This window comes from Myxocyprinus asiaticus, chromosome 28 (assembly GCF_019703515.2).
Source record: "Myxocyprinus asiaticus isolate MX2 ecotype Aquarium Trade chromosome 28, UBuf_Myxa_2, whole genome shotgun sequence".
Lineage (NCBI taxonomy): Eukaryota > Metazoa > Chordata > Actinopteri > Cypriniformes > Catostomidae > Myxocyprinus > Myxocyprinus asiaticus.
In genome coordinates, this window is record NC_059371.1 from 17,696,247 (window position 1) to 17,710,820 (window position 14,574).

The 14,574-nt window shown below is 37.8% G+C and overlaps 1 protein-coding gene across 3 annotated transcripts in view; it reads right to left on the minus strand.

The window, feature by feature from the left end:
- Positions 1 to 363: 363 nt before the first annotated feature.
- The window catches only part of LOC127419446 (chemokine-like protein TAFA-1), a 56,406-nt gene continuing 42,195 nt past the window's right edge, over positions 364 to 14,574 (minus strand). For 2 of the 3 annotated variants that reach the window (XM_051660834.1, XM_051660833.1), the window contains exons 4-6: positions 7,288 to 7,412; positions 6,980 to 7,041; positions 364 to 2,293 (exon numbers count right to left, since the gene is read on the minus strand). In XM_051660834.1, coding sequence (XP_051516794.1) covers positions 7,015 to 7,041; positions 7,288 to 7,412 — 152 coding nt within the window. In that variant the 3' untranslated portion in view covers positions 364 to 2,293; positions 6,980 to 7,014. Of the gene's footprint in view, positions 2,294 to 6,979; positions 7,042 to 7,287; positions 7,462 to 14,574 lie in introns of those variants that run through there. The other variant, XM_051660835.1, reaches the window with a different exon arrangement.

Sequence of the window (14,574 nt, forward strand, 5' to 3'; positions counted from 1 at the left end):
TAAACACATTGTTTTTCTTAAGTGGGGGAATAGATTTGATATGAAAAATGTTCAAAGTGGGCTCACATTGACTAATCCATTCACAATGGAGATTTAATTTGTTTATAGAATACATAAGATGGAATGAAATGTAAAATGTGATTGAAATGAACAAGAAATTATGCACACTTTTCTTAAGGGTTTATTTTCAATAAGCATTATCTTAATTTGTTACTAAAAAAAGCATCTTGCTGTCTCAAAAATATTTTCTTAAGTTGACAAACTGTGCCCTACAACTATTGCCCCAGTATCTACACAGTATCAATTTAATCCCTCTGGGGGCCATTTACCCCAGGTGTGGGGGTAAAAGGCTCCCATGCCAACTTTTTTTTTAAAAAAAGAAAAAAAGAATTGTATTCAAAACAACCTTATGTTGTTAATTCTTTTAACACAAGTTATGTTGCTCCATCAATATTCAATAAAAATAAATGTATTTCATTAATCTTGAAACACATTGTGACCAGAAAAAAAGCAAATGTTCCTTACGGCTGGCCTTTAGCCCCGTTGTACCCTACTCTTTATACATTTTTAGATTCTCTAAGAGAACTGTTTCCATTTGCCAAATATAGAGTGTGGATCAAAGACCTCTCCCTCTGAAGGCGAAAATGCTGATATTTGCTTAAGATTACCGTTCATACATTTTTCCATTCTGATACTCGGCTGTCAGCTGTTTGAAATTCCACTAAAGCTCAGCTGAAGGTGAGGGCTAAAGCTCACCCCCCGCTGTCCCATGTGGAGGACTGTAAATGTAGTGATCTGTATTCACTCAGCCTGTAGTTAGAGCCTCCTTTATGCATGCTGACAGCAACACTGATCTCTTAAGTTTCAGGCTCCCTGCTTAAAATGCTGCAGCTACATATTCAGAGTGAGTGTGTGCTCTGGCCCTCAGCTGCTCCGAGTGGAGAGGACTATATCTGAATGAAAACGACAGGTAAATGTCCCAGCAGGCATCAGAATTTTCTCAGTGTCCTTCAGTGCTCTCTCCATCCTTAAAAATCCTCAGCCAGACCACTGGTGTTTTTAGTTTAAACCAGTCCATTCAGAAGACCAGAACCTCTAAAATACATAATGGTCTTAATAGGTCTTGTACAGTTTAATGAAGTTATATTTGAACAAGGGGAAATGAATGTGATTTAGAGTGTTTAAATGTCATGGCATTTTATATATGCATACACCAGCATATTTCAATCAAGCTTCATTAATTTCAGTATAAATCCACAACTTTTAAATATTGATAAAGCCAAAGTGATGGTCTATTAGCTTTTCATTAAACATGTTATTTTTTTTTTTTTTTTTATATATAAAACTTCAGTTAGGCCTTGATTGCTCAATTTGTTAAAATATAACTGAAGTCCCATAAATAATAAAAAAAAACAAAATTTAAAAAATGTAACCAACCAAAAAAACTGAATTAGGAACAGTGAACAAGAATACATAAACAGGTCTGTTCTTCTGCTGTAGTGCACTTTCTCACCCATTGCTTTTCACAACTATTGTTTGCAAGCACATACAATTAAATACAACTGTAACATACAGTAATGCTCACCTGTTCTGTATTATTTTAATTCTTGTAAAACATTTCTTCCACCTATTTTGAAAGTTTTCCATTCTCTGAAATAATGCCAAGGACGTTTGGTTTTAGTATTACATCATAACAGTTCGTTCAAAAGTCTTTAACTCTGAGATAGTTTTCCGGGAAACAGAGAGCCATCTGTGGAAGGAATGGATAGGATCAATCATTCCATGCACAGTACATGTCCTCCTCAGCATTCTGTTCTGTACAAAGTGTCTTCTTTAATGTTGGTTGATGAAAGTCAATCTCCCTCTGACAATGTTGCTTGTATATAAAATAAGAAGCCAGTTTCACTACATACAGCAGGAGAATTAACTTGTTCAGCCACTTCTGGAGAAAGAAGAACATCCAATAATAATACAGCTGAAGAATATTTCAGGCAAAGTAAAGCTGGTTTGAATGCACGCCACACAAAGGGATATGTGTTTAATTATCCAAGACTCACAGGGCAAAAACAGATATTTGACAGTTGTCAAACAAAAACAAACAAACAACAAAAAAAAAGTGTTCTTTGCCCACAAAGATGTTCTTGGAGAGTTTGGTGTCCTTGATTCTCAGCGTCACAGACAGATAGACTTATCAGCAGAGGATGATCCTTTATGTGTATCAAGTCATAAGAGAAATGGCTGTTGTTTTAGAGTTGGAATAAACATGATTTAGTTTCTCTTCTTGGATGTTTCCCTGAAAAATAGTAAAGTATATAAAGGATGTATGAGTAACTAGAAAACAATCTAAGAATGATTTTCACAGGGTTCCCACACCTTTTAAACAAATAATTTTCATGACTTTTCCAGTCATTGATTTCTTAATATGGATAAAAAAATAAACACACACACACACACACACACACACACACACACACACACACACACACACACACATATATATATATATATATATACACACACACACTCTGGGGGCCAAAAGTTTGGATTAATGTATAGATTTTGCTGTTTTGGAAGGAAATTGGTACTTTAATTCACCAAAGTGGCATTCAACTGATCACAGAGTATAGTCAGGACATTACTGATGTATAAAACAGCACCACCACTACTTGAAGAAAGTAATTTTGGATCAAATCTAGACAGGACCTATTTCCAGCAGCCATCACTCCAACACCTTATCCTTGAGTAATCATGCTAAATTGCAAATTTGGTACTAGAAAGTCACTTGCCATTATATCAAACACTGCTGAAAGCTATTTGGTTTGTTAAATGAAGCTTAACATTGTCTTTGTGTTTGTTTTTGAGTTGCCACAGTATGCAATAGACTGGCATGTCTTAAGGTCAATATTAGGTCAAAAATGGCAAAAAATAAACAGTTTTTTCTAGAAACTCATCAGTCAATCATTGTTTTGAGGAATGAAGGCTATACAATGCTTGAAATTGACAAAAAACTGAAGATTTCATACAAAGGTGTACATTACAGTCTTCAAAGACGAAGGACAACTGGCTCTAACAAGGACAGAAAGAGATGTGGAAGGCCAGATGTACAACTAAACAAGAGGATAAGTACATCAGTTTCTAGTTTGAGAAATAGATGCCTCACATGTCCTCAGCTGACAGCTTCATTGAATTTTACCCACCAAACACCAGTTTCATGTACAACAGTAAAGAGAAGACTCAGGGGTGCAGGCATTATGGGAAGAATTGCAAAGAAAAAGGCACTTTTGAAACAGAAAAACAAAAAGGAAAGGTTAGAGTGGGCAAAGAAACACAGACATTGGACAACAGATAATTGAAAAAGAGTGTTATGGATCTTAACCCCATTGAGCTTTTGTGGGGTCAGCTAGACTGTAAGATGCGTGAGAAGTGCCCGACAAGACAGCCACATCTATGGCAAGTGCTACAGGAAGCGTGAGGTGAAATGTCACCTGAGTATCTGGACAAACTGACAGCTAGAATGCCAAAGATCTGCAAAGCTGTCATTGCTGCACGTGGAGGATTTTTTGATGAGAACTCTTTGAAATAGTTAAAGATGTTCTGAACATTTTATTCAAATTGTAATAGTAATTTTTCATGTTATTAATGTCCTGAATATACATTGTGATCAGTTCAATGCCACTTTGGTGAATAAAAGTACCAGTTTCTTTCCATAAGAGCAAAATCTGTACATTATTCCAAACTTTTGGCCGCCAGTGTACAGTTGAAGTCAGAAGTTTACATACACCTTAGCCAAATACATTTAAACTCAGTTTTTCACAATTCCTAACATTTAATCATAGAAAACATTCCCTGTCTTAGGTCAGTTAGGATCACTACTTTATTTTAAGAATGTGAAATATCAGAATAATAGAAGAGAGAATGATTTATTTCAGCTTTTATTTCTTTCATCACATTTCCAGTGGGTCAGAAGTTTATATACACTTTGTATTTGGTAGCATTTCCTTTAAATTGTTTAACTTGGGTCAAGCGTTTTGGGTAGCCTTCCGCAAGCTTCTCACAATAAGTTGCTGGAATTTTGGCCCATTCCTCCACACAGAACTGGTGTAACTTAGTCAGGTTTGTAGTCCTCCTTGCTCACACATGCTTTTTCAGTTCTGCCCACAAATTTTCTATTGGATTGAGGTCAGGGCTTTGTGATCATTGTCCATTTAGAAGACCCATTTGCGACCAAGCTTTAACTTCCTGGCTGATGTCTTGAGATGTTGCTTTAATATATCCACATAATTTTCCTTCATCATGATGCCATCTATTTTGTGAAGTGCACCAGTCCCTCGTGCAGCAAAGCACCCCTACAATGATGCTGCCACCCCCATGCTTCACAGTTGGAATGGTGTTTTTCGGCTTGCAAGCCTCACCCTTTTTCCTCCAAACATAACGTTGGTCATTATGGCCAAACAGTTCAATTTATGTTTCATCAGACCAGAGGACATTTCTCCAAAAAGTAAGATCTTTGTCCCCATGTGCACTTGCAAACTATAGTCTGGCTTTTTTATGGTGGTTTTGGAGCAGTGGCTTCTTCCTTGCTGAGCAGTCTTTCAGGTTATGTCGATATAGGACTCGTTTTTACTGTGGATATAGATACCTGTCTATCTATTTCCTCCAGCATCTTCACAAGGTCCTTTGCTGTTGTTCTGGGATTAATTTGCACTTTTCGCAGCAAACTACGTTCATCTCTAGGAGACAGAATGCTTCTCCTTCCTGAGTGGTATGATGGTTACATGGTCCCATGGTGTTTAAACTTGCGTAATATTGTTTGTTCGATGGGCGCCTGCAGGATTTAATCTAGAGGTCTGCAAGGGCTGAAACCCGACCCATACCCGAGACCGTGTGGCCCGACCCTGCCCGGCCCGAAGGATACCGTCAGATTTTAAGCCCGAACCTGACTCGAAACTCATTATCTAATTTCTTCTCCTAGCAAGTACTGTTGCAATAGGCTGTATTTTATGTAAGCATATAGGCAACATTCATAACAGTACTGAAACAGTAAACATACACAGTTTTAAAAAGGCACAGCAGCCCCTCAGTACACTAGAGCAGAAGGGGGAAAAGTATTGACTTACCGTTTATGTGCTGAAACTTCACCTGGTGCAGAACAATCTGGAATAAAATGAAACACTGCAACAGTCCCCTCTATGCAGCCTTAACTTGTTTAGAATGTTGAATCTATGTGACAACTGCGCTAAAAACAATCTAGACGCATCGCAAAGAATGAAACAAAGTGCAGGTGTCTTTCTTTTTAACTTGACATGGTGTTTAAAATGTGCCGGTCCTGCTTGAGACGCTGAAGAAAAAGGGAGACGTGGTGCAAATGTCAAAAACATTCACCCAGCATGTGTTAAACAATGGGAAAACAGAACAGATGATTGCAAAAACACATTCGGTGTGAACGGCCCCTAACTCATCCGTTCGTGCGTGTCTGTGAGTGAGAGCGCGAAACAAGTTCGGTAGGCCTGTTTATTCTTTTTTAGTCATACAAACCCAAACCCAAAGTCCTACTTGAAAAACTGACCCAAACCAGACCCGAAACCCGTCAGGTTCTCGGGTCCCGTTTGGCCCAGTTTGGATTGCAGACCTCTAAATCTGTCTAATAAACCTTCTTTCATGCTCCCCCTTGAGATGTGTTTCTATCAGTTGAAGTTCTTTTTAACTTGACACAGTGTCTAAAAATGCAACACTCCTGTGAGAGATGCTAAAAACACAGTGAAACATTACGCAGTTGTCAAAAGACATTCATCTAGCTAATGTTTACATGGAAAATGATTGAAAAACAGCGCGAGCGGACGCAAAAACACATTCAGTTTGAACAGCCACTTGTTCACATGCCACAGCACTTGCTTAAGTTTCTCAAAGTTTCAATTGAGTGTAGGTAAGTCTCCACTGTATCCAGTGCTGTTTGTTCTTTGTTCGTAAATATCCCGTTACTTTTTACTGTGTGAGAAACCGCTCCAAATGATTCAATGAGAATCACGAATCGATTCAGACCATTTTGCAAGCCCATTTGGCCAATTCACTGAAAAGAACCGACTCAAAAGAATTATAAACAGCCAACAGAAATACGGGACACATTTCATGATTGGTGAAATATTCTGAGAGTACATATTTCTCAGGTGTCAGGTCAGTCGAGCGCTCATGGTATGCGCAGTGCGTACGGCCATACAGCTGGAGGTGCCACTGGTTTGTACAGATGAACGTGGTACATTCAGGCTGTTGAAAATTGCTCCCAAGGATGAACCAGACTTGAGGTCCAGAAAAAAATGTCTGAGGTCTTGTCTGATTTCATTTGATTTTCCCATGATGTCAAGCAAAGAGGCACTGAGTCTGAAGGTATGCCTTAAAATACATCCACGTGTACACCTCCAATTGACTCCAATTAAACTATCATAAGCTAATTGGCTAATTGCCTGAAGACTTGACATAATTTTCTGGAATTTTTCAAGCTGCTTAAAGGCACAGTTAACTTGTGTATGTAAACTTCTGACCCACTGGAATTGTTATATAGTCAATTAAAAGTAAAAAAAAAAAATCTGTCTGTAAACAATTGTTGGAAAAATTACTCATGTCATGCACAAAGCAGATGTCCTAAATGACTTGCCAAAACTATAGTTTGCTAATATGAAATCTGTCGAGTGGTTAAAAATGAGTTTTAATGATTTCAACCTAAGTGTATGTAAACTTCTGACTTCAACTATATATATATATATATATATATATATATATATATATATATATATATATATATATATATATATATATAAACAAAATAAAGATAAAAAGTATGGATGGATGAATAGATTCATAATAGACTTTTCCAATGAATTTCCATGACATTTCCAGGTCTGCAAATTAAATTTATACATTCACATTATGCCTTCACATAATCACCTTGTCAAAACAGTCAAAATGAAGGAATAAAATAGCAAACCTTTATAAAGTTCCTCAGCGGAGGGCCTACATATGCTACAAGGATGTGTATGGGTGGGTATTCTGAAAAAATAAATAAATAAAATTAATATTCATGTCTGTTTTTGTTCCCTATAATAAATATTTCTGTGAAGAACATTCAATAGGCACTTCCGTTTAATAAATAAACACAGAGGAAACACACAAATTCGCGCACACTGATGCAATCACACACTGCACCAGCAAGCGTCATGTTTTGTTGAATAACTTGTGTAATGCATGTAAAATTAGAGTAATGCAAGTAATGCCTTCAGGTGCTCTTCATCTCACCCTGGTGGTTTTGATCTTGTTCCCGGAGTAGCACATCCAGCCTGAGTTGTCTGGCAGAGTCTTGCATTCCTCTCCCTCCAGACAGGGCTCCATCTCACACCACCACTTCCCAATCACTATGGAGGCTGTGAGAAGAGGATAATTGGGTTTGGCTCTTACTGGTCAATACTGCATCTGATTTTAAAAGAGGGTCACCAAAATGCAAGTCATTTTTCAGTGAAAATGTTGACATCCATTGCACGTTTATGTATGCATGAGAGAATCTTGTTCTGACTGATCTCACTGTGGATTCGGCGACAGGAGGTCGAAAGTTCTGGTGCTGAAAACAGTCTGTTCTTATCAAAATTCCAACCACTGCCCCCAGTGGTCAAAAAGGGAATTGTCGTTGACCAAATTCTGGGTGAAAAGCCCACAGAGAGGCACCAAAATCGAGATGTAATTTTTGTTGTAAATGACGTTAAAGTGTCAACAGGAATGCATATTTTTTTAGCACTACCCCCCAAACCTCAACCCTAAACCTAACTGTCAATGCAGTAAAAATATAATTTAGAGTGAAAATGTAACCTCCGAATGCATCCTTAGAGAGACAGGTTCTGGTCTGATGGAAACCAGGAAGTAATCGCGCTCACATAAACAGTGCAACATGCCAAAGCCCTCCTGATAGGGAAGCCTAGAAGGTTAGCATAGATTAGCGTATTACGGCTGTTCCATAGACAATCTATGGCGGTACACTGCCGAGGAGACAAGAGGCTGTTCTTTTTGAATGGATGTTTATGGAGGAAATGCTTCACAACGAAAAATAAACCGCTTTTGTGAGGAAACAGCTCATTATTTAATGAATTAAATGCCTGTCAGCTAATCTTCAACATGTTTTACACTAAACAATACTTTTGGAGTGAACTATGATAAAATTGCTGTTTTGTAAGAGAAGTAACGGACGATTTTACGACCGCGTCAGTTTACGGCTTTCTCCATTCATTTGTATAGCATCAGCAAACTGTCGTAAAATGCTAGTTGACTGTTACAGCCGTTACGCACTCTCCAATAATAGAACTGCGAAGGTTGTTATCTCAGTACTATAAGATCTCTGATCACACTATCAGTAGCTCCACTGGGAAAGGTGAACTTGGCTGAACTGATGTAAAAATGTCTGATGAGGGATGGCACTTGTCAGTTTGGGAGATGGGGGTTTTCACAAGATTTACTCTGAAACTGGTTGAAATTTTGGATCGATTCTCACTAAAACCTATCATAAATTTCAGCGTTGTGGACCAGCATTCAAAACACAACATATGCTAGTGACCAGCTATGTTGGGGTCTTTGTTAGTACCACTAGTACATGTCTACTCTGGATGAATAGCTACAGCTAATGTTGTCAGGATCCTGCCTTCTGTCTGGTTTCTTGTTTACTGGCAGGATCCTGACACGCATGTACTGTTCTTTTTTTCTGTTATTTTGTGCCCATGTGTTCCTTTGCCCCGCCTGTTATTTTGTATCCATATCTTCCTCTGCCCCACATGTTTCGGTTCCCTGTCTTGTTCCCTGGCCCCGCCCCCTTGTTTCTCTGATCTTCTTTTAATTTGCTTCACCTGCCCCTCTCATTTGCCTGCCTGATTTCTCCCTCTTTATATTTCCTTTGTGTTCTCTGTCCTGTGCTGGATTCTTCCTCATGTTGTCCTTCCTGTTCGGTCATGTTTCCCTGTTGGTCTGGTTAGTTCTTGTTTTCTCTCTTTTGTTTGTTTCTGTAGTTTGTTTAGGTTTTTGGTTCTAATTCTGTTGTTTCCCCTCACGTGGGATTTTATGTTTAAAGCCCGTCTGACCTCTGTCCAGGATTTTTTGTGTTCAGTTTTTGCATCTTGTTTTTGTCTAAATAAAAGACATTTTGAACACATTGGCAGTCTGCATTTGGGTTCTTCCTGACAAATCCCTGACAGATGTCTGCGGTCAGTAGGACCATTCCACAAAGTGGCACTTTATGAAAAGAATTATTCTGAAATGAAATCCCATGCCGATTCATTCACTACAGTGTATTTCATGCTGCTTCTCCTTGTAGTCTTCTTAGAACTATAAGCTATACTTAATGAAGGTCAATTTACTGCCATTACAATGGAAAGTTTTATGCACTGGCTTCATTTCAGCTTCTTGGGAGAAAAGACAGACACTGTGAGCCTTTTAAAAGCTATCAATCTTTCCCACTTTGCTAAATTTATGATCATTTCTAAATGGAGAGAGAGCGGAGGCCATTAAGTGCAAATGAGAGAGAGAAGGCACAGCAAGATAGGAGGTGTTCAGGAGTTTGAGAGCAGCTTATCTTTGCATCATGATGATAATGAAATATGATACGGATGCATTAATACATCACTACTCATCTATGACATATCCAGTACAGCCTTTGAAATGTTATTTACTGTCAGACACCAAATGTTTAGGGAGAGACAGTGTTACAGCATGTCTACCACTTATAGCCTGAAAATGACTTTATTTTCCTTTAAACACTGATTTGGCTCTGCTCCATGCTGTACTTTCTCCATGCAAAAGGTGAACAAATATTCATGTTTTATAGACTTTGCTCACATGTATAATTGTCAAAGTTCTTGCTCAGACAAATCTAACGCTTCTCTTCCATTTTTTGCCAGTTCAGCATGGCCAAGGCCACAGAGCAATACACAAATACATGGCAACATTTCCTCAGGCAAGAGTCTCTTGTTTTGATAAAAATCCACTTTACTGAGGTCTCTTATCCTCCAAAAAATAAACAAAGAATCTTATAAATGACATGAAGCCCTCAATGTCATGTAGAGAGGGAGAGAGTTCAGTAAGTACAAACTAAGCTAAGGTGCTTCTGCTGGTCTTAGCTGGTCTCCCAGTTTGGTCTGCTTGATGGTTTTAGTGGGGTTTTGGGTACTTGTCAGATGGCCAGGCTGGGAGATCAGCTAGACCATCTTAAGCCTACTAAGACCAGCTAACCAGTTTAAGCTGGCTTAAGCATTGTTTATTTACACCGATCAGCCACAACATTAAAACCACCTGCCTAATATTGTGTAGGTCCCCCTCGTGCTGCCAAAACAGCGCCAACCCACATCTCAGAATAGCATTCTGAGATGATATACTTCTCACCTCAATTATACAGAGCAGTTATCTGAGTTACCGTAGACTTTGTCAGTTCGAACCAGTCTGGCCATTCTCTGTTGACCTCTCTCATCAACAAGGCATTTCTGTCCACAGAACTGCCACTCACTGAATGATTTTTTGATTTTGGCACCATTCGGAGTAGATTCTAGAGGCTGTTGTGCGTGAAAATCCCAGGAGATCAGCAGTTACAGAAATACTCAAACCAGCCCAGCTGACACCAACAATCATGCCATGGTCCAAATCATTGAGATCACATTTTTCCCCATTCTGATGGTTGATGTGAACATTAATTGAAGCTCCTGACCCATATTTGCATGATTTTATGCACTGCTGACACATGATTGGCTAATTAAATAATTGCATGTATGATAGTCTGTGCCAGATGGGCTGGTTTTAGTATTTCTGTAACTGCTGATCTCCTGGGATTTTCACACACAACAGTCTGTAGAATTTACTCAGAATGGTGCCAGACAAAACAAAAACAAAAAACATCCAGTGAGCGGCAGTTCTATGGATGGCAGTTCTCCTTGTTGATGAGAGAGGTCAACAGAGAATGGCCGGACTGTTTCGAACTGACAAAGTCTACGGTAACTCAGATAACCTGAGTTACCGTACATTAACATCTACCCCTAAACCTAACCTTAACCTTACCTTAGAAAAAATAACCTTGGTTATTTATATATTAGTAATACAGTGATGCAATCTACACACAAGCAATGCCAAGCCACGGGAACGAGTGTGATCGACAGACTCTGCCTCTGGATCAAACCCTTCTCTGCACTCCCAACATTCACCATGACCAAATCACTGCGATGCTGTAGAGTTATTCTGGAGCAACTTCACAAAACCAAAAAGATGCTTGGAAAAAAAAGAAGAGTAAAATTGAAAAGCAAATCCAGCAGCACTTGTGGAGTGGAGAATAATTCAAACTTTTATTTTCAGCATCTAGGCCTTCATCAGGGCTAAAACAATACATGTGGATAAAAGGGTTTTTCAAATACAAACAAAGGCAGAGTTCAAATTAACAAACATGTAAATCACATGGTATAGTATCTTCCAATTATATCACAGTGAAAAGAAAACATGTGATTAACTTTCAACCAATGGTATCTTCTTGTCTTCTTGTTAATTGTAAAAATGTTTCACATCTAATAAAAATACATAAAAATATAACCAAACATTTTGAAAAATACATGAACAATTGTAATATGCATAAAATATTTATAAACAAAGAGGAATTACCTAATAAAATTAGGAATTTGAAATAATTGAAAAATTCATAAGAATTCTTTTAAAACCAACTCTTCATTCATCCCTTTTGGGAGCAGATAAAGATTTTTAAATAAAAAATCCAAAAAGCCTCTCTCTTTTTACGGAGCTGATCAATGTTGCCTCCTCTTGCTGGGGATTTTATATGTTCAATACCAAAGAACAAAAAGGAAGACATGGGATGGTTATGTTCTTTAAAGTGTCTTGCCACGGGATTGGCAAGGTCACTCCTTGAAAACATGTGATACAAAAGAGCAGGAAACATTAGGCACAAAGTAGTTAGAGCTCATCTCCCAGTGGAACCTGTAACTAATACCCTTACAGGATCAGTTCCTCTTGGAAACTTTAACACATGTATTGTTTTAGCCCTGATGAAGGCCTAGGTGCCGAAACGCATTGGCAAAATAAAGTTTTAATTATTCTCCACTCCACAAGTGCTGCTGGATTTGCTTTTCAATTTTACTCTTCTTTTTTCCAAGCACCTTGTTGGTTTTGTGAAGCTGTGCCAGAATAACTACAACATTTACTTGACCAATATCTGGAACGCACTCACCATGGGAGAATCAGACTTGACCAACATTGCTCAATCTATTAGGAAACTCAGTTTTCTGTGGTTTTAAACCTAATGACATATTAAGGGACACTACTTTATTTGAACATGATGTAACACAGGAATTAACAGACCACTTGGAAAAATTCTATATTTTACGACAAAAAATTGATTCGAAAAAAATGGCACGCCATCACTCTTTCAGATTATATAAGGAAACAATTTATCCCTAGAGGATTATGGATCTTCAAGGAGCCCTCCTCTGGTAAGGACAATGCATAATTTATTACACAGTGGTATAGTATCCTCAACAAATGTTCATTTGCACTTATGGCAATAACCATTCAGTGTCTAAATGAAGAAGAAAACAAACTTCAACAAAGTATACAAGAGAATGAACAGCTACTTGAGCACAGTACTACAGATAACCCAACAGTTCTCAAACAAATGGAGGAAACTGATATAAGTATTACTGAGTATGAAAGGGAGATCAAGGAACTTAAGAAAAATACATTTTTAAGAGATGAAAGAGATTATAAGACTGGATATGCATACCCTTGGTCAAAAGAGAACATCATGTCCAAGTCTTCTTTTACATCTCAACAAAACCCTCAGCCAGAAACCTAGGAGTTGAGTCTTCAAAATTAAATCAGAGAAAAAGATTTCCTTCACACTCTAAACCACAAACACATCAACATAACAGTTTTCCTTTTTTGGATCAAAACCAGTTTCCACGCTTAGGACCTCCAATGAACAAACATTCAACCAATCAATCCTCAAGACAAAATCTACATGGGGCAAAAGGAGGAGGCCTACCCCGTCAACCATGGACCAGATCACAGCATCACCCAAGAGGTCGCCAGTTATCAACATAAGTAAGAGTGAATTAACCTCCACCCAAATATCTGTACTGGAATTAGCCCTATCTTTCATCCCCACTCCTTCTGTAAGTAATTTTAGAAAAAATAATTTTATGAACACTATTTGTAACGCAGCCTCTACCCCAAGAGCACTTTTCAAATCAAGAGCACTTTTATCCCTCCAAAGAATAGGAATCACACAATAGAAACATATTGTAAATTTACAGAATTTGAATTAGAAAATCGCTTGAAAAATGGGAAGTTTGTCCACAGAAATATCTCCAGAGTACAACAAATAGCACTTTCTGAACTTATTTTAAGTGTATTGTAATTAAACCTGCTGACAAGGGTGGTATCATTGTTGTAATGGATAAGACGGACTATGAATCTGAATTATGCAGACAACTTAAGTTTCTATAAGGGTTTAGCAGGGGATCCAACCAAAAAATTTCAGGATGAGCCACGTTTACTCATTGGTGATATTTCCCCTAAAGAATCAACTTTTTACTCAGTGAACATCCTTTGAAGGCTTTCTTATATATACTTCCAAAAATCTACAAAAAATATTGAGAATCCCCCAGGTAGACCCATCATCTCTGGGATGGGTAGTCTCACAGACAAAATCTCGAGTTTTATGGACCATCATATTAAAACTTTTGTCCCCAATTTAAAATCTTATATTAAGACTGCACAGAGTTTTTGCTTTTTCTAAGAGATCCTCCACAAATTGATGCTGGCACAATCTTGTGCACCCTTGATATAGAATCTCTTTACACTAACATCGACCAGAGCAAAGGACTTGAGGCATTACAACATTTTCTTAATTTGAGGACGACGACAACACCATCAACAGCCTTTTTAACCAGTTTGGCCTCTTTTGTTTTAAAAAGGAACTTTTTCTTCAATGATACCCCATGTTTACAGATTTAAGGAACTGCAGTGGGAGCAAAAATGGCACCTAGTAGTGCATACCTGTTTGTGGGCCTTTTGGAAGAAACTATATTATACGAACCACAAAAAAAAAAAAAAAAAACTTTCCTCTCATACACCATATAATGTAAAAGATACATTGATGATGTCTTTGTACTCTGGAAAGGCCCAGTTACCACTCTTCATGATTTTGTGCACTTTTTAAACACTAACTTTGGTGGACTTCTCTTTAACATAGTGTTGAAGAAATTAGTTTACTTGACATATACACTACTGGTCAAAAGTTTTGAAACACTTACTCATTCTTTATTATAACTTTTTTTCACATTTTAGAATAATAGTAAAGTCATCAAAACTATGGAATAACATAAATGGAACTATGGGAATTATGTTGTGACTAAACAAAATCCAAAATAAATCAAAACTGTGTTATATTTTAGCGTCTTTAAAGTAGTCACCCTTTGCCTAGATTTTGCAGACATGTACTCTTGACATTTTCTCAACCAGCTTGAGAAGTATCACCCTGGGATGCTTTTTAAACAGTAT